At 45.7% G+C, this 20,939-nt stretch overlaps 1 protein-coding gene across 8 annotated transcripts in view; it reads right to left on the reverse strand.

The window, feature by feature from the left end:
• Positions 1 to 20,939, reverse strand: part of pbx4 (pre-B-cell leukemia transcription factor 4) — a 53,988-nt gene that overhangs the window by 3,491 nt on the left and 29,558 nt on the right. For 2 of the 8 annotated variants that reach the window (XM_036938053.2, XM_036938056.2), the window contains 6 exons: positions 8,181 to 8,428; positions 7,768 to 7,958; positions 7,508 to 7,643; positions 7,065 to 7,221; positions 1,839 to 1,966; positions 182 to 268 (listed from right to left, as the gene is read on the reverse strand). In XM_036938053.2, coding sequence (XP_036793948.2) covers positions 182 to 268; positions 1,839 to 1,966; positions 7,065 to 7,221; positions 7,508 to 7,643; positions 7,768 to 7,958; positions 8,181 to 8,428 — 947 coding nt within the window. The remainder of the gene's footprint in view (positions 1 to 181; positions 269 to 1,838; positions 1,967 to 7,064; positions 7,222 to 7,507; positions 7,644 to 7,767; positions 7,959 to 8,180; positions 8,429 to 20,939) is intronic. The other 6 variants (XM_090193053.1, XM_036938055.2, XM_036938057.2 and 3 more) reach the window with 3 other exon arrangements.

The raw sequence follows: 20,939 nt of genomic DNA on the forward strand, positions 1-20,939 counted from the left end.
AACCAGGAGAGAAAAATAAAAGATGTCAATTTGGGCAGCTAGTTTTGTTAGACTTTTTAATATAGGCATGTTGTGACCCTGGTAAAATCCACGTGTGAAATGCTCTAAATACCTGGACTACAATTACTTTGTTGATAGGCATGCATTTCTTTATGTCTAAATAAAAGGAGGTTTGACTCACGTCGAGGCGGTGTGGGGCATAGAGGGCGCTAGTGGTCAGCTCCTCATAGCCTGCCGTCAGGCGTGTAACACGGTGCAGGGTATCCACCTGGACGGAGACAAGACGGGCGCCATCAGCTACGAGATGCATGCACATACACACATTTTCCTTGTTTTACTATTCTTGTGGGGAGTTTAGGTCCCCACAAGGATCGAACACACACACACACACACACACGACCTGGGTTCAAAAAGGATTTGTTTCCTTTCAAATACTTTGAGCGCATTTAATTGCACGGGCTTGGTTCCGTTGTGCCACACAAGCTCAATCAAGTGCAGGAAAAGTGTTTGGAAGATAACATACTATTTGAACCCGGGTCTGGCACACACACACACACACACACACAGTTACACATCAATCAGGGCATAGTCTCACACAAACACAGGTGGGAATTAAAGGAACTTTAAAGCTTCCACAAACCTCTGCTGTATCGGTCAATGCAAAAGCAGCATGGCTCTTGGTTTGGACTGCTGGTTCCCTACGAGCTAACCTCTGCACACTTCTCTGTACAACCCTGACTTTGGGTTCATACACTATCCATCTGCCTCTGCTATCACAGTTCTAACATTACAAGCCAATATCTATTGCTCCTGTATTGTTCATTCGAAGATTGATGAAATGAAATGATTTCTACCTAATTTAAATCGCACGATGTTGTATTCTCAGTCATCACTGATGGAATGCAGAAAATGCTGCCTACCATCCGGTTAGTCAGGGAGAATCTCAATTGCATTCGTGTCCACTCTCCACCTTCTCAAAACCTATTGGATGAGAAAGCCAGCGGTCTCGCCCCTCTGACATTCTCCTCCAATGGGTTTTGAGAAGGATGCGGACACAGCAGAGTCAAGGAAATACAACTGAGGAATTTCCCTCAACCACTGACCGTCCAGGCTAACCTCAGGCTGTTTACAGCAGAAATCTGTGGATCCTCTTCAGCAACACCACACTTCCACAGGTTTACAAACAGCGGAGGGCAACAACAGCAGAGTAATGGGGAGTAGAGGGGGGGGCCTTTGGCTTCCATGGTGACAGGATGGAGAGAGGGCCATGGGCTGGCTGTGTCCCAAATGGTACCATATTCATCAAAAGTAGTGCACTATATAGGGAATAGGGTGGCATTTGGAGAAGAAAACGTGGACATAGAGATGAAATGGATGGATAAATAACTGGGGGAGAATGGTAAGGTAGGTACACCAAAGGCTTAACTGAAACAAGGTGGAGAGAGAGGGGGAAGGGCCAAAATGTACCTGAGGCATGTTTCTCTGCTAGGTGGAACAGGGACAGGTGCCACAGGGGGTGTTGGGTTGGGTGTTTAGGGATCAGGGGTGAGGAGAGGGAGGTGGGGGTCATCATAGCTAGGAGGAGCTGTGATGTTTGGGGTGGTAAAGTCCCGGAAACCTCCCCAAAATGCCCTGTTTTTTTTTTTTTAAGAAATGTTGTTTGAACAAATTCCAGGATTGCCTTCACTATTCCCTCCCAATTCCAGAAATCCTCCAACCAGGATTGTGAAAACCAGGACATTTTGTGAACGTTACAGGGATTTTGCAAACCTAGAGAGACTGGATTGGAGGGGGTTGGAGCATTGAGGCAGGCTTTCCTAGAGGTCCTCAGTGCCTACCTGGGGCTGCAGAGAGGGAGAGATGTTGAGGATGGCCTCCCCAGCCCCGTTGAGGTTCAAGGGGTGCAGGCCGAGGTAGGCAGCAGCAGCGTCGCCAGCATGAGACAAGCTGTATGACCCTGATGACCCTGCAGGCAACACACGCTGTGTCAGCCAATCAGGCATCTCAGTGTGGCTCTGTCAGTCAAATCAGGCACCGCAGTGTGCCGGGGTCAGAGATCACAGTTCAACCAGGAAGTTAAAAGTACACTGGCTTTTGAAAAGAGACCTTCATACCCGTGCTCACAACCCATTGGCTAGTGTTGAAAACATGAGGATCGTGGACCACAGTTAGTGTTTAGAATGAGGTGAGCAATGATTTAGTCGCTCGTGACACAGCCTTCTGGGTGCCAAGATGATCCAATACATTGTACAGTTGGATCCTAAATTTCCACCTTCCTCACGTTGTTGTGAATGAAGTATGAGGCTAGTGCAGAAGAATGAAATAGCCAAACTATAGGGCCAACTGCAACTTTCTTGTTCGAAACGGACCAAAATCAAGACAACACAAATGTCTTATTACATGAAAAACGGCAGTCGAAGTTTTCGTTAAACTGTAACGAGTGAGCGTCAAAGTGGAATTCAGACATTTTTAGTTGTTAAGTCTTGAGACCGAGTGCTGATACCCGACAGTCCACCAGCGAGCTGTAATCTTACTGCAGGAGAGGCAGACCATGGGAATAGAATTCAGATAATAATAGAATAGATTTCTATGAAGCAGACATACAGTATGGCTCACAATGACAATGGTACATCACCTACCTGCTCCTGTCTGCTTCCTGAGCAAATAGGGGTAGCTGGTACATACGTGTGTGTGTGTGTGTGTGTGTGTGTGTGTGTGTACACACAGTCTACCGTTCAAAAGTTTGGGGATCACTTCGAAATGTCCTGGTTTTTGAAAGAAAAGCTCTTTTGTCCGTTAAAATTATCAAATTGATCAGAAATACAGTGTAGACATTGTTAATGTTGTAAATGACTATTGTAGCTGGAAACAGCTGATTTTTAATGGAATATCTACATAGGCGTACAGAGGCCCATTATCAGCAACCATCACTCCTGTGTTCCAATGGCACGTTGTGTTAGCTAATCCAAGTTTCATTTTAAAAGGATAATTGATCATTAGGAAATCCTTTGCAATGATGTTAGCACAGCTGAAAACTGTTGTTCTGATTAAAGAAGCAATAAAACTGGCATTCTTTAGACTATTTGAGTATCTGGAGCATCCGCATTTGTGGGTTCGATTACAGGCTCAAAATGGCCAGAAACAAAGGACTTTCTTCTGAAACTCGTCAGTCTACGCTGTGTACTACTTCCTTCACAGAACAGAGCAAACTGGTCCTAACCAGAATAGAAAGAGGCAGCCCCGGTGCACAACTGAGCAAGAGGACAAGTACATTAGTGTCTAGTTTGAGAAACAGACCTCACAAGTCCTCAACTGGCAGCTTCATTAAATAGTACCCACAAAACACCAGTCTCAACGTCAACAGTGAAGATGCAACGCTGGGATGCTGCCCTTCTAGGCAGAGTTGCAAAGAAAAAGCCATATCTCAGACTTGCCAAAAAATATATATATATTAAGATGGGCAAAAGAACACAGACACTGGACAGAGGAACTCTGCCTAGAAGGCCAGCATCCCAGAGTCGCCTCTTCACTGTTGACGTTGAGACTGGTGTTTTGCGGGTACTATTTAATGAAGCTGACAGTTGAGGACTTGTGAGGTGTCTGTTTCTCACACTACACTCTAATGTACTTGTCCTCTTGCTCAGTTGTGCACCGGGGCCTCCAACTCCTTTCTATTCTGGTTAGGGCCAGTTTGCGCTATTCTGTGAAGGGAATAGTGCCAGATCTTCAGTTTCTTGGCAATTTCTTGCACGGAATAGCCTTAATTTCTGGCCATTTTGAGCCTGTAATCAAACCCCAAAATGCTTCTTTAATCAGAACAACAGTTTTCAGCTGTGCTAACATAATTGCAAAATGTTTTTCTAATGATCAATTAGCCTTTTAAAATGATCAACTTGGATTAGCTTACACAACGTGCCATTGGAACACAGGAGTGATGGTTGCTGATAATGGGCCTCTGTACGCCTATGTAGATATTCCATAAAAATAGCATAACAGCCGTTTCCAGCTACAATAGTCATTTACAACATTAAAATGTCTACACTGTATTTAATGTTATTTTAAACAAACCAAAAAAAAGTGTTTTTCTTTCAAAAACAAGGAAATTTCTAAGTGACCCCAAACTTTTGAACGGTCCTTGCGAAAGTATTCGGCCCCCTTGAACTTTGTGACCTTTTGCCACATTTCAGGCTTCAAACATCAAGATATAAAACTGTATTTTTTTGTGAAGAATCAACAACAAGTGGGACACAATCATGAAGTGGAACGACATTTATTGGATATTTCAAACTTTTTTAACAAATCAAAAACTGAAAAATTGGGCGTGCAAAATTATTCAGCCCCTTTACTTTCAGTGCAGCAAACTCTCTCCAGAAGTTCAGTGAGGATCTCTGAATGATTCAATGTTGACCTAAATGACTAATGATGATAAATACAATCCACCTGTGTGTAATCAAGTCTCCGTATATAAATGCACCTGCACTGTGATAGTCTCAGAGGTCCGTTAAAAGCGCAGAGAGCATCATGAAGAACAAGGAACACCCCAGGCAGGTCCGAGATACTGTTGTGAAGAAGTTTAAAGCCGGATTTGGATACAAAAAGATTTCCCAAGCTTTAAACATCCCAAGGAGCACTGTGCAAGCGATAATATTGAAATGGAAGGAGTATCAGACCACTGCAAATCTACCAAGACCTGGCCGTCCCTCTAAACTTTCAGCTCATACAAGGAGAAGACTGATCAGAGATGCAGCCAAGAGGCCCATGATCACTCTGGATGAACTGCAGAGATCTACAGCTGAGGTGGGAGACTCTGTCCATAGGACAACAATCAGTCGTATATTGCACAAATCTGGCCTTTATGGAAGAGTGGCAAGAAGAAAGCCATTTCTTAAAGATATCCATAAAAAGTGTCGTTTAAAGTTTGCCACAAGCCACCTGGGAGACACACCAAACATGTGGAAGAAGGTGCTCTGGTCAGATGAAACCAAAATTTAACTTTTTGGCAACAATGCAAAACGTTATGTTTGGCGTAAAAGCAACACAGCTGAACACACCATCCCCACTGTCAAACATGGTGGTGGCAGCATCATGGTTTGGGCCTGCTTTTCTTCAGCAGGGACAGGGAAGATGGTTAAAATTGATGGGATGATGGATGGAGCCAAATACAGGACCATTCTGGAAGAAAACCTGATGGAGTCTGCAAAAGACCTGAGACTGGGACGGAGATTTGTCTTCCAACAAGACAATGATCCAAAACATAAAGCAAAATCTAAATGGAATGGTTCAAAAATAAACATATCCAGGTGTTAGAATGGCCAAGTCAAAGTCCAGACCTGAATCCAATCGAGAATCTGTGGAAAGAACTGTAAACTGCTGTTCACAAATGCTCTCCATCCAACCTCACTGAGCTCGAGCTGTTTTGCAAGGAGGAATGGGAAAAAGTCTCTCGATGTGCAAAACTGATAGAGACATACCCCAAGCGACTTACAGCTGTAATCGCAGCAAAAGGTGGCGCTACAAAGTATTAACTTAAGGGGGCTGAATAATTTTGCACGCCCAATTTTTCAGTTTTTGATTTGTTAAAAAAGTTTGAAATATCCCAATAAATGTCGTTCCACTTCATGATTGTGTCCCACTTGTTGTTGATTCTTCACAAAAAAATACAGTTTTATATCTTTATGTTTGAAGCCTGAAATGTGGCAAAAGGTCGCAAAGTTCAAGGGGGCCGAATACTTTCGCAAGGCACTGTATATGTATGTACACTAATGCAAAGGTGTGCTGGCTGCTAGATAAAGACAGACAGCCAACAGGGTGACTGTGGGAGTTTGCAGTAGTAGTAGGATAAATAAGAAATATATCATGTTAAAATGACGACATCGAAAGAGGAAGTGGTGAAATTGAACAGAAACCATTCAGACATTCAGAAAGAAAAAATACAATTGGATTGGATTTAATTGGATTTATAATCCGATGGGGGATGATGGTCATTTCCTACTAAGAGTTATTGCTTAGGGCAATAGCCCAGCAGCTAAGATTCTGCTGAGTCAAGCTACATTTATCCCCGAAAATGACCACTTTCTACAACATTAAAGCCACTTTTTTCATTTTTAGTATCTCTAGTATTTCGTGGTATCCAATTATTTTAGTAGCTACTATCTTGTCTCATCGCTACAACTCCCGTACGGGCTCGGGAGAGACGAAGGTTGAAAGTCATGCGTCCTCCGATACACAACCCACCAAGCCGCACTGCTTCTTAACACAGCGCGAATCCAACCCGGAAGCCAGCCGCAGCAATGTGTCGGAGGAAACACAGTGCACCTGGCAACCTTGGTTAGCGCGCACTGCGCCCGGCCCACCACAGGAGTCGCTGGTGCGCGATGAGCCTACCGGCCAAACCCTCCCTAACCCGGACGACGCTCGGCCAATTGTGCGTCGCCCCACGGACCTCCCGGTCGCGGCCGGTTACGACAGAGCCTGGGCGCGAACCCAGAGTCTCTGGTGGCACAGCTGACGCTGCAGTACAGCGTCCTTAACCACCCGGGAGGCCCCATTAAAGCAACTTTGAACAAGATTATTAATCTGGTCCAAAATAAGATTTGGTTTAAAAAAAAAACTCCACTACAGAAAATCTGTGAGCGCAACGACATCACAGCAATGCATCAGACACCAAACAAGCACAGGAACAGAAGAAAAGTCAGATGGAGAGCCAGACAACAGAGGCAGACAGACAGACAGCCAGACACGCAGCCAGACACGCAGCCAGACACGCAGCCAGACACGCAGCCAGACACGCAGCCAGACACGCAGCCAGACACGCAGCCAGACACGCAGCCAGGCAGGACAGACAGCAATGCAGACAGGACAAGACAGCAATGCAGACAGGACAAGACAGCAATGCAGACATTGCCGTGACATTCCGTGTATGTGGTTCTACACTTCTGCCAGTGTGTATGAACTACAATGTGTGTGTAATAGCATGGACCTCAGCTGATTGGTGTGGGGAGGCAGGGTGATTGAGATGGATGGAGGGGTGGGGGTCAGGGGTGGTTGGCAGGGGCACACGGTACCTGAGTTGGGCGTCGCCGGAGAGTTAGCCTGGCTAGCCTGCGCCGACACGCTGGCAGCATCCACCGCTGTTTTAACTGCGTAGAGGTTCGCTTCCTCCTGGAACTTACCAATGTTCTTCTTGTACCGTATTCTCTTGTTGCCGAACCAATTAGAAACCTGAGGGGGAGACGGACAGACACCAGTGTATTAGTCAGTGTATCCCCTAGATGTCTTTCCAGGGTTGTATTCATCAGTGCACGCTGATGGAAAACGAAAACAAACCGTTCGTACTGGAAAATGTCAGGTAGTCCATCCCTGTTTCAGTACATTTTCAATTGAAACCAAATATAGCTAAATTATTTTAGGCAGGGGAACAGACCCCCTACCTATACATTAGAAGGGGAAAAGCTGGTTTCAGTACTGGTAAGTCCACTGGCAGCAGAAGTGTGTGGTGCGGTGGTACCTGGGAGACGGTGATGGCACACTTCTTGGCCAGCTCTTCTTTAGCCTCCTCACTGGGGTAGGGATTGGACAGGTGGGAGTAGAAGTACTCGTTCAGAACCTCTGTAGCCTGCTTGTTGAAGTTACGCCTCTTACGCCTGACCGGGACATTGATACGAGACACACACAAAGTCAGTCAGACATGATTCATCTCGGAACAATTTTTTAAAAGCCCTGCAGGTAACAAATGAAATTACAGCAAAACTCTAAGCACAGACAGACCTGGCGTCGAGGAATCTGGAGCGTAGGATCATGACGGCCTCGCAGGTGCTCTGTTTGAGCTGCATCTGGATGGAGCTGAACTTGCGGTGGATGATCCCCACCATGCGCTCGATCTCCTTGGGAGAGATGGGCCGCGTGCGACTCTGCTCCCTCAGCAGGTTCATCACGTGGTTGGTGAACTCACTGCATGCCTGGGGTTTAGGGGCGGAGGAGGGGGATGAGGAAGAGAAGGAGGGAGAAATGAGACTAACAACACAAAGGTTTAACTTAAATTCAGTCCAGCTTCACAAAATAACACAATTTCCCACGAGAACACTCATCTTTGAAGGTGAGAGAGAAATACGTGCGTGCTGTTTTTCTCCAGCTTAGATGGGTAAAATCTGTGTAAATGTGTCTCCCTCTCTCTCTCCTACCTGTTCATATTTCTCCAGCTCAGAGTGGTAGATCTGTCTGATCTGGGCCAGCTTGGCTCTGTAGTCTGAGTGTTCGATGCCTCCGTCGGCGCCGGGCGACCCTCCTGCTGCTGCTGCAGCCGCCGCCGCCGCAGCCGAGCCCCCGCCCTTCTCTGGGCCAGACACGCCCTCGGCCAGCAGCATGTTGTCCAGACGCATGATCTGGGGGTCTGGGGGGTCCTCATCCTGAATGCCTCGGATACTCAGCACTGGAGAGGAGGCGAAGAGAGAGAAATTCAATATATCAAATCAGGCATTAAAAGGATAAGGGAGCACCGTGTCTCAATTGCAACGCCGGACTCATTCAGATTCAACCCCTTATCCGACCCTAGGCACTTGAGGTAGATCTGACGAAGTTGGATAGGCAATATGGTAATAACGCTCTCAGATAGGCCAGGTAGAATGTTTGTCATACTGCTTAGGCTAAAGGCTTCTCCAATCCAATTTCTTTCAGATCTTTAGAAGTGCCTCAGCTAGGGGTTGTTTCTGGACTGGGGCCTTAGTTTGAAATTTTAATGTACCGAAAAAAAGTTTCCAAATAGGCAAATCTGTATTTTCTCTACCGGAGAGGATGATTTTTCCAGGTTCCAGCAGGTGCACGGGAAGGGAGGACAGTAGGACACTTCATCAATACTAAAACCTCAAGGAGAAGTGCCCTATCTGTCAAAACAACCCTGTCGATTCTCTCCCTAATGGCATCCTAAAAGTAGTGCACTTTAAAAAAGGGTTCCATTTGGGACGCACTTAAATTCTTAAGTGAATTCTAAATTAGCAGTACCCTATTTTAACACCAGGTGGCAGTGTGGCGCCTCAGTCAGTGTCAGGCTGCCAGTTCAGAGCAGAGAGAGGCAGGCAACAGCAACATGAGGCATGGGCAGAGTAATGGGAGTGCATGTGCTGTCACTGCAAGCTCGGCTGGCCATAAGTACAGCTTTCAGCCGCTCTGCTATTCCACTGTATTAAACCCAGGACCTCTGTCAGCCCCCAGCCACACACTCATCTCTCCCTCTTACAGATAGACACCCACACACAGAGGCACAGATGCACATATGGAGGCACACAGTACACACTCAGACACAACACACACACAGGTGCAAACAGACGCGCACATTGCACTCAATGCACCGAATCCTATACACAAACACACTTTGGACTCACAGCCTTTGTTTTAACACTATCATGGCGTACTGTACATTGTCCTTTCAAGCAACTACTGTAGATGTGCAACCTAACCAGGCTAGCACTGTACATCTTGGCTTGGTTTTGCTCAGTAGAGTGAAAAGGGTATAAGAGAACTGGAGCATTCCTGTATTAAAGCCAAGACCAGTAACTCTCTCAGAGCCGGTTCTATCCAACTTACTGTTCTGCTGTTCACAGTACAGGAATATATACTGAACAAAAATATAAAAACACAACATGTAAAAGTGTTGGTCCCATGTTCATGAGCTGAAATAAAAGATTGCACAAAATGTTTATTTCTCTCCAATTTTGTGCACACATTTCTTTACATCCCTGTTAGTGAGCATTTCGCCTTTGTCAAGATAGTCCATCCACCTGACAGGTGTGGCATGTCAAGAAGCTGATTGAACAGCACGACCATTACACAGGTGCACCTTGTGCCGGGGACAATAAAAGGCCACTTAATGTGCGGTTTTGTCACACAACACCACAGATGTCTCAAGTTGAGGGTGCGTGCAATTGGCATGCTGACTGCAGGAAGGTCCAACTGAGCTGTTGCCAGATAATTTAATGTTCATTTCTCTACCATAAGCCGCCTCCAACGTTGTTTTAGAGAATTTGGCAGTATGCCCAACCAGACTCACAACCGCACACCACGTGTAACCACACCAGCCCAAGACCTCCACATCCGGCTTCTTTACCTACAGGATCATCGGAGACCAGCTGATGAAACTGAGGAGTATTTCGGTCTGTAATAAAGCCCTTTTGTGGGGGAAAAAACAAATTGGACTGGCTGGGCCTGGCTCCCCAGTGGGTGGGCCTATGCCCTCCCAGGCCTGCGCCCCTGCCCATTCATGTGAAATCAATAGACTATGGCCTAATCATTTTATTTCAATTGACTGATTTCCTTTTACGAACTGTAAAATTAGTAAAATCGTCAAAATAGTTGCGTTTATATTTTTTGTTCAGTATATAAGTGTGTGTGTGTGTGTGTGTGTGTGTGTGTGTCCAATGGTTGGGTACAGCAGGATACATTTCCCTCTTGCATGGATAAATAAAGTATGTTTGTTAAAGCCATAACTAGCAGCTGTTCTGTACAGCTTACAGTTCTGGAACAGAGGAAAGACAGGAGACAATTCTATTTCTACCCAGCTTTATTCTCTCTGGGTTAACACAACCATGGGAGAGAGTTCTTCACAACAGTAAATACATCTGGGATATTTCCTGCAGTTCAATGGTAAAATGATATGGGTCTATCCATCAAGTCTTGAAAAGTACACACAACCAAGTGGCAGGGCCTGCTGTTGGACTGGAACACTAACTCTGGATTGGGGATTTAACATGTAGTTACTCGACACTTGAGATAAAACAATGTTTCCACAATAAAGTCAGTATCCTTTCTGTTAGTGCACTACTTTAAAAGTTCATCCTAACAATTCTGTCCACTCCCCCTCAACAATGGTCGCTCCCTCTCTTCTCTTAACTTTCCCTCCTTTTCTATAAACTTCTTTTCTCCCCTGCTGTTGCTCTCTTTTTCTTGTTCCCTCTGGCCTCCGTTGTTTTCTCCATCTAGATCCTCTCTCGGTTCTCTCCGAGACACATTCCTCCACTGTTGCTCCACCTCTCATCCCCGCTCACGGCTCAGGAATGCAGCAGACCCAGTCGACTGAACTAGTGACCCCGATTGGCCCATCGCGCTCTCTCTCCCCCTCTCCACTCACAAAGCTAAACTTTAGTACTTATCGGCTAGGTAGAGAGAAAGTGCTTTTACGATGTGTATGCAAACTATGCACCTACTTGCTAAGTTTTCTAGAGTTGTGTGTGCTTGTGAGTAGATTGTGTTTTAAGTGTTAGGCTAATACTCTATCTTGTGTGTGTGTGTGTGTGTGCGTGCTCTCCAGTAAGTCTGTAGCTTCCAGACTGTGTGTGTTTGTGCGTGTGTGTAGAAGTCAGTCTGAGCTGTCCCGTCCCAGACACTGTTCCAGACGAACCATTTCCCGATCCAGCAGACAGTGCAATACACCGGAGGCCCAGAATATTCAGACATTGGCTCAAAAAACATGAAACAGTATTTTGTTACCTACCAAATACTTTAGCGGCGCTTGATTGAGCTCGTCTAGACCAACAACATCAATGGAATAGTCCCAAAGGTACAAACCCCACCCATCTAGCACTCCAGGCAAAACACACTTCAAAAAAATGTGCTTTTGGTCAGTTAGTGTTATACATGGATGCAGTGGCCATAGAAGGAGTAGTCAACTGACCGACAGCTCAAGAGGTCAAGCATGCCTCTCCGGGTCTTTCCCCTCCATCCTGCCGCACATCTCTGCTTACACACCCTCCAACCCCCCAGTTCTCATTATTATAGCCCCCAGCTGTAGCCCCTAACGACCTCAGATTCTCCTAATTACTCCAATTATTAAGCTGTGATTTCTGACAATCGCACACATCTATTAGGGTCTATGCACTCAGTACTGAGCAGTCGTAATGCATTTTCCAATAAAGCAATAAGGAGCTGGTGTGTGCGGCCACAATACAATTACATAGTAAAAAAAAGACACAATAGCACCCTAGGTTGTGTGGCATTGAGACAGGCAGCGAGACGAGAGGAGAAGAGCTACAGCCATACTATGAAATATTCAGGCTCTCCAGCTGGGGTTTCAACTGCATACATAATCCTGAAGCTCATTCCTGCCTCCCAGCCAATATCGCTATGCACACAGGCTAGAACGCAATTGTGCATAGTAGGCAGCGCAGGTAGGTAGGTAGGTACACACTCTAGGCCCCTCAAACTCAACTCTGGACCTCAAAGCCAGTTCTACCGCATTTTGGTTCTTCTCCATTGTTCCCCTCTAATCAGGGAGTGATTTAGACCAGGGAAACCAGGTGTGTAATTAATGATCAGGTAGAACAGAAAAGCAGCAGGCTCCGGACCTCGTAGGGTCAGAGTTGAGAAGCCCCGCTCTCGGCCTACTTGTGTGGCAGGGTGAGGTTGAAGGCTACCCCTAACAGAGCAGCAGTGTCTTCAGTACATTAGGGGGAGATGCATGTTCCCCCGAATACATTCAGGCCTTCATCCAACCCTCAGCTCATGGCACACACACACTTTTTATCCCACGTCTGTCTTCTCTCGCTCTGTCCTGCATCCCCTTCTCACTCCTCCCCACCCCATACCCTCTCCTGTACCCCCCCCCCCCCTCTCTCTCTCTCGCGGCACCCCCCCCTCACTCCAGCGCCGCTCGCTCTCCATTTCAGTTGAGTTCTCCATGTGAGCTGCAATCCCTCATGCTGTCAGCCCCCACCTCTCCTCCTCCTCCTCTCCTCCCTCCATCTCCTCCTCCTCCTCTCCCTGTAGACAGACAGGATTAGCATTTTAATTGCCTCAGCTCCCTTGGGTATTCTCAGCCTTCCACTGAGGGAGCGAACCGGGGAGAGAGAAAGAGAGAGAGAGAGAGAAGGAGGGGGAGAGAAAAAGTAAGGATAGAGGGCAGCCTAGAAGGAGAACCAAGGAGAATTGGAAAAACAAGGGAGTCACAGGAGGAGACATAAAAGCAGAGAGAGAGAGGCAGAGGAAGACGATGCGAAAGAAAAGGCAAGAGGGAACAGCAGAATAAGAACGCTTCAGAAATGCTCTCTGCTACGATACCATAACTGGATCCAGAGGAAAACAATGGTCCAAAAGGAAGGAGGTTCCAAGCTACACAACCTTCACACAAGAAGGAACTACATACAGGTCAAGGCTTGACATTCTGGCAAATTCGCCGTCAGTACCAAGTAAAAGTCACTGGCCCAAATGAGAGAGAGAGAAAAAAAAAAGACTGATCTTCAGAGAAGGAGGAGGATGTGCAGTAAACCCTTTGTGAAATAAATTCACTATGAGCAAAGTTCCCAGTTTTACGACTAGGTTGAAAATATCACATACAAAGCAAAATATCAAATATTTTCAACCTAGGTCTATGACACCCATAGACCTCTATAAGGAGTACTCTGTAAATCAACATTTGATGACGAAAGCAACCTAGTGGCATCGGAAAGGAAGAGTGTAAAGTGACTCTGGGCCCCGGGAGGAAATTGAAGACTGTTACTGAACCCACAGGTTGAATTAGGATCCCCATGCTACAGCGGGAGTCGTCTCAGTGCTGTCTGGAGTAGTAGTCCTAATCCAGGGGTATCCTCTTCCATTTTCCCTCCTCCCTCTAGTACAAATAATAATATATCCCTGGTGTAACAGAGGTCGGGAACCACGCTCAGATGTTTATTTATGTATTTAACTAGGTAAGTTAGTTAAGAATAAATTCTTATTTACAATGACTGCCTACCCCGGCCAAACCCTAACACTGGGCCAGTTGTGCGCCGCCCTGTGGGACTCACCAATCACAGCCCGGAATCGAACCAGGGTCTGTAGTGACACCTCTAGCACTGAGATGCAGTGCCTCTAGACCTCTGCAACACTCGGGAGCCCTGATGACGACTTACCTTGCCTGAGCCCTGAAGACTTCCAAGGCTTTAGCGCAACAGGCTAACAATCTTGAAACCCAGTCGTTCGCGTGCAACAGCAAACAAGCTGCACAAAAGGTGCCTTCTAGAGGTTCCTAAGTAAGTAGGGAGGTGAGGGCATCGTAACATCTTTAGCTACACAAGTTGTCAATTGGGGACGACATTCATTCCAACAACAGTTGGGCCTATATTCCACAAAACGTTTTAGTCTATGGAGTGGTACTTTTTGGAGAGGGGCAGTAGTAAGCTTTGGATGTGTCAGGTCCTGCTTTAAGCAGCGTCTGTGGTTGTGTTGGTCCTCTTAACTGAAAGCCTGTGGCACGCACCCAGGCACACACCCACACACACACACACACACCCACACACAAAAACAAACAAGCGGTCACACAAATGGTCAGTGTGCTTCCTTCCCGAGCGAGGGAGTGGTGAGTGGTCAGTGTCAACACCGTGTGATGAGGGGTGTGAATGGGAGATGTCCCACCCTGGGCAAACACAGTGAATACCATTGAGCATGAAATTAACCCTTTGTTAACTAGAGACGACAACTATGGAGACCAGAGCAAATCGGGGACAAAAGGCTTCAATCAGATCTAGGCCTATAAGGCTCAACACATACCTCCTGTTCTCAGGTGCTCTACATGAGCCTTTACCATCCAACACATTCTCCATAATAAGCATCCACTAGAAGAGCAGCAGGCATGAGATGAAGAGAGGAGGAGTGAGAGGCAGGAGGGTATTTTACATGTTTTCCTTTATTTAACTAGGTTAGTCAGCTAAGGACAAATTCTTATTTACAACGACGGCCTACCCCGGCCGACTCGAACCAGGACAACGCCTGTCGCCCTATTGCGACTTCCAATCACGGCCGGTTGTGATACAGCCTGAAATCGAACCAGGGTCTGTAGTGACGACTCAAGCACTGAGATGCAGTGCCTTTCGACAGCTGCGCCACTCAGGAGCCCTCCAAAGAGATTAGGTAGATGTATCCCTTAAAGTGGCCGTTGTCCCTCTATCCCGCCTTCACTCGCTCTCCTAGTGTTGTCATGACAGCAGAATTTTGACTGATACCAGGTTTAGTATCAAAATACCATGTCAACAAAAAAAAGAACAGAATTGCAGTTGACGCAGACAGAAAACTCTTCTTCTGCTCTGTCCAAGCGTTGGGCATCTTTTGAGTTCAATCTCATTACATTAAATGTGATGATATAATTAACCAGTTAGAGCTCTAGGGGCGCTATTTCATTTTTGGATAAAAAACGTTCCCGTTTTAAGCGCGATATTTTGTCACGAAAAGATGCTCGACTATGCATATTCTTGACAGTTTTGGAAAGAAAACACTCTGAAGTTTCAGAATCTGCAAAGATTTTGTCTGTAAGTGCCCCAGAACTCATTCTACAGGCGAAACCAAGATGATGCATCACCCAGGAATTAGCAGAATTTCTGAAGCTCTGTTTTCCATTCTCTCCTTATATGGCTGTGATTGCGCAACGAATGAGCCTACACTTTCTGTCGTTCGCCCAAGGTCTTAGCAGCATTGTGACGTATTTGTAGGCATATCATTGGAAGATTGGCCATAAGAGACTACATTTTCCAGAGGTCCGCCCGGTGTCCTTTGTCTAAATTTGTGCGTAATCTTCAGGTGCGGGCATTTTCTCCTGGGATTCAGGAGAGAAAGCACACTTCCACGAACGATATATCATCGAAGAGATATGTGAAAAACACCTTGAGGATTGATTCTAAACAACATTTGCCATGTTTTCAGTCGATATTATGGAGTTAATTTGGAAAAAAGTTTGCGTTTTGAGGACTGAATTTATGGATTTTTTTTGGTAGCCAAATGTGATGTATAAAACGGAGCTATTTCTAATACACAAGGAATCTTTTTGGAAAAACTGAGCATCTGCTATCTAACTGAGAGTATCCTCATTGAAAACATCAGAAGTTCTTCAAAGGTAAATGATTTTATTTGAAGGCTTTTATGTTTTTGTTAATGTTGCGTGCTGGATGCTAACGCTAATGCTAACGCTAAATGCTAACGCGAAATGCTAACTCTAGCTAGCTACTTTTACACAAATTATTGTTTTCCTATGGTTGAGAAGCATATTTTGAAAATCTGAGATGACAGTGTTGTTTACAAAAGGCTAAGCTTGAGAGATGGCATATTTATTTCATTTCATTTGCGATTTTCATAAATAGTTAACGTTGTGTTATGCTAATGAGCTTGCTGATAGATTTACACAATCCTGGATACAGGGGTTTTTTCATAGCTAAACGTGACGCAGAAAACGGAGCGATTTGTCCTAAACAAATAATCTTTCAGGAAAAACTGAACATTTGCTATCTGAGAGTCTCCTCATTGAAAACATCTGAAGTTCTTCAAAGGTAAATGATTTTTTTGAATGCTTTTCTGTTTTTTTGTGTAAATGTTGCCAGCTGAATGCTAATGCTAAATGCTACGTTAGCCATCAATACTGTTACACAAATGCTTGTTTTGCAATGGTTGAGAAGCATATTTTGAAAATCTGAGATGACAGTGTTGTTAACAAAAGGCTAAGCTTGAGAGCTAGCATATTTATTTCATTTCATTTGCGATTTTCATGAATAGTTAACGTTGCGTTATGGTAATGAGCTTGAGTCTGTATTCACGAACCCGGATCCGGGATGGGGAGATCAGAAAGGTTAAGTCTATGATTTCAAATCAAATTTTATTTGTCACATATACACGGTTAGCAGATGTTAATGCGAGTGTAGCGAAATGCTTGTGCTTCTAGTTCCGACAATGCAGTAATAACCAACGAGTAATCTAACCTAACAATTCCACAACTACTACCTTACTACCTTACTACGTGTAAAGGGATAAAGAATATGTACATAAAGATATATGAATGAGTGATGGTACAGAACGGCATAGGCAAGATGCAGTAGATGGTATCGAGTATAGTATATACATATGTGATGAGTAATGTAAGGTATATAAACAAAGTGGCATAGTATAAAGTGGCTAGTAGATGATATAGAGTACAGTATATACATATGAGATGAGTAATGTAGGGTATGTAAACATTATATTTAGTGGCATTGTTTAAAGTGGCTAGTGATACATTTTTACATCAACTCCCATCAATTTCCATTATTAAAGTGGCTGGAGTTGTTGGCAGCAGCCACTCAATGTTAGTGGTGACTGTTTAACAGTCCGATGTCCTTCAGATAGAAGCTGTTTTTCAGTCTCTCGGTCCCTGCTTTGATGCACCTGTACTGACCTCGCCTTCTGGATGATAGAGGGGTGAACAGGCAGTGGCTCGGATGGTTGTTGTCCTTGATGATCTTTATGGCCTTCCTGTGACATCGGGTGGTGTAGGTGTCCTGGAGGGCAGGTAGTTTGCCCCCGGTGATGCGTTGTGCAGACCTCTCTACCCTCTGGAGAGCCTTATGGTTGTGGGAGGAACAGTTGCCGTACCAGGCGGTGATACAGCCTGACAGGATGCTCTCGATCGTGCACCTGTAGAAATTTGGGAGTGCTTTTGATGACAAGCCGAATTTCTTCAGCCTCCTGAGGTTGCGCCAACAGAGATGGCCGCCTCGCTTCGCATTCCTAGGAAACTATGCAGTATTTGTTTTTTTTACGTGTTATTTCTTGCATGGTACCCCAGGTAATCTTAGGTTTCATTACATACGGTCGGGAGGAACTACTGAATATAAGAGCACCGTCAACTCACCATCATTACGACCAGGAATATGACCCTCCCGAAGCGGATCCTGTGTTTTGCCTTCCACCCAGGACAATAGATCGGATCCCAACCGGCGACCCTAAACAACGACGCCGTAAAAGGGGCAAACGAGGCGGTCTTCTGGTCAGGCTCCGGAGACGGGCACATCGCGCACCGCTCCCGAGCATACAACTCGCCAATGTCCAGTCTCTTGACAACAAGGTTGATGAAATCCGAGCAAGGGTAGCATTCCAGAGAGACAGAGACTAACGTTCTTTGCTTCATGGAAACATGGCTCACTCGAGAGACGCTAACGGAATCGGTGCAGCCAGCTGGTTTCTTCACTCATCGCGCCGACAGAAGCAAGCATCTTTCTGGTATCATATGCCTTATGATTAACGAGACGTGGTGTGATCATAACAACATACAGGAACTCAAGTCCTTCTGTTCACCTGACTTAGAATTCCTCACAATCAAATGTCGACCGCATTATCTACCAAGGGAATTCTCTTCGATTATAATCACAGCTGTATATATTCCCCCCCAAGCAGACACATCGATGGCCCTGAACAAACTTTGACTATGTAAACTGGAAACCACATATCCTGAGGCTGCATTCATTGTAGCTGGGGATTTTAACAAGGCTAATCTGAAAACAAGACTCCCTAAATTCTATCAGCACATCGATTGCCCAACCAGGGCTGGTAAAACCCTGGATCATTGTTATTCTAACTTCCGCAACGCATATAAGGCCCTCCCCCGCCCTCCTTTCGGAAAAGCTGACCACGAATCCATTTTGTTGCTTCCAGCCTACAGACAGAGACTAAAACAAGAAGCTCCCGCGCTCAGGTCTGTTCAACGCTGGTCCGACCAATCTGATTCCACGATCACGTGGATTGGGATATGTTCCGCATTGCGTCCAACAACAACATTGACGAATACGCTGATTCGGTGAGCGAGTTCATGAGAAAGTGCATTGACGATGTTATACCCACAGCAACGATTAAAAACATTCCCAAACGAGAAACCGTAGATTGATGGCAGCATTCGTGCGAACCACTGCTTTTAACCAGGGCAAGGTGACAAACATGACCCAATACAAACAGGGTAGCTATTCCCTCCGCAAGGCAATGAAACAAGCTAAGCGTCAGTATAGAGACAAATTAGAGTCGCAATTCAACGGCTCAGACACAAGAGGTATGTGGCAGGGTCTACAGTCAATCACGGATTACAAAGATAAATCCTGGTCCGCGACGGGGCTGGTTGTCTTGCTCCCAGACAGACTAAATAACTTTTTTGCCCGCTTTGAGGATAATACAGTGCCACTGACACGGCCCGCTACCAAAACCTGCGGACTCTTCTTCACTGCAGCCGGCGTGAGTAAAACATTTAAACGTGTTAACCCTCTCAAGGCTGCAGGCCAAGACGGCATCCCCAGCAGCGTCCTCAGAGCATGCGCAGACCAGCTGGCTGGTGTGTTTACGGACATATTCAATCAATTCTTATCCCAGTCTGCTGTTCCCACATGCTTCAAGAGGGCCACCATTGTTCCTGTTCCCAAGAAAGCTAATGTAACTGAGCTAAACGACTACCGCCCCGTAGCACTCACTTCCGTCATCATGAAGTGCTTTGAGAGACTAATCAAGGACTAGACCCACTCCAATTTGCTTACCGCCCAAATAGGTCCACAGACGACGCAATCGCAACCACACTGCACACACAATCACACTACACTATGTGAGAATGCTGTTCATCGACTACAGCTCAGCATTTAACACCATAGTACCCTCCAAACTCGTCATCAAGCTCGAGACCCTGGGTCTCGACCCCACCCTGTGCAACTGGGTACTGGACTTCCTGACTGGCAGCCCCCAGGTGGTGAGGGTAGGTAACAAGGGTGCGTTCTGAGCCCTCTCTTGTACTCCCTGTTCACCCACGACTGCGTGGCCATGCACGCCTCCAACTCAATCATCAAGTTTGCGGCCGACACTACAGTGGCAGGCTTGATTACCAACAACGACGAGACGGCCTACAGGAAGGAGGTGAGGGCCCTCGGAGTGTGGTGTCAGGAAAATAACCTCACACTCAACGTCAACAAAAGGAGATGATCGTGGACTTCAGGAAACAGCAGAGGGAGCACCCCCCTATCCACATCGACGGGACAGTAGTGGAGAGGATATTAAGTTAAGTACCTCGGCGTACACATCACGGACAAACTGAATTGTTCCACCCACACAGACAGCGTTTAATAGAGCAGTCTGACTGAGCGGTGGTAGGCAGCAGCAGGCTCGTAAACATTCATTCAAACAAACGTTCCTGCGTTTGCCAGCAGCTCGTCGCAATGCTTGAGGCACAGCGCTGTTTATGACTTCAAGCCTATCAACTACCGAGATTAGGCTGGCAACACTAAAGTGCCTATAAGAACATCCAATAGTCTAGGATAGTATAGGAAATACAAATGGTAGAGAGAAATAGTCCTATACCTCACCATGAAATGCTTACTTACAGTCCCTTCATAAAATAAAAATAGAAAAAAATGTAAACTGTTGGTTTAGTAAAATATTTTGGGAAAAAATGTATTGAAAAAGTGTAAAAAGTTCATAAAACAAGGCTATATAAAAGGGGTACGGGGGGGTACAGGTTAGTCGAGGTGATATGTACATGTATGCTCCCCGTCTTCCCTCTCATCAGCCCAGCTGCCTGCTTTCCCGTGCTCGTTAAGAGTCGCCTCTGAAGGAGCTCCTAAAGACTGAAAAATGAACGCTCATTTGAGAGGTTGTTCATTTGCACTGTTATGCAAATGAGGTGGCAATTAAGCAGTAGATCAGAGGAGCAGCGGCCATTTATAACGAACCAACGAGCACCATGACAGAGTCAGATGTTACCGGGGAGAGAGCTGGAGATGCTAAGCACGCATGTTGGTTGTCTGTGTCTGATTACACTAGCACTAACTCTATAATCAAACACACAGACTCGGTTATACTAAATAGTATTATAGGACAAATCTAGGGTACAGGTAAGTAAGGTACTACAATGTACTCTCTAATTAGTTAAGCTACTCACAAACATAGCCTGCTTGAAACAAACTATACAGCCTGTAGAGCAGGGTTCCCCAAGTGGTTTTATTTGGCCCTCCAAGTTGTCTGAGAATTTTTTTAATGAATTCATTGTTGGATAGAAGACTAAAAACTAATAGGTCGACCGATTAATCGGCATGGCCGATTAATTAGGGGCGATTTCAAGTTTTCATAACAATCGGTAAATCTGCATTTTTGGACGCTGATTACATTGTAATCCCCGAGGAGACTGCATGGCAGGCTGACTACCTGTTATGCAA

The sequence above is a fragment of the Oncorhynchus mykiss genome, chromosome 12 (genome assembly GCF_057628025.1).
Source record: "Oncorhynchus mykiss isolate SJ-2025 chromosome 12, ASM5762802v1, whole genome shotgun sequence".
Classification (NCBI taxonomy): Eukaryota; Metazoa; Chordata; class Actinopteri; order Salmoniformes; family Salmonidae; genus Oncorhynchus; species Oncorhynchus mykiss.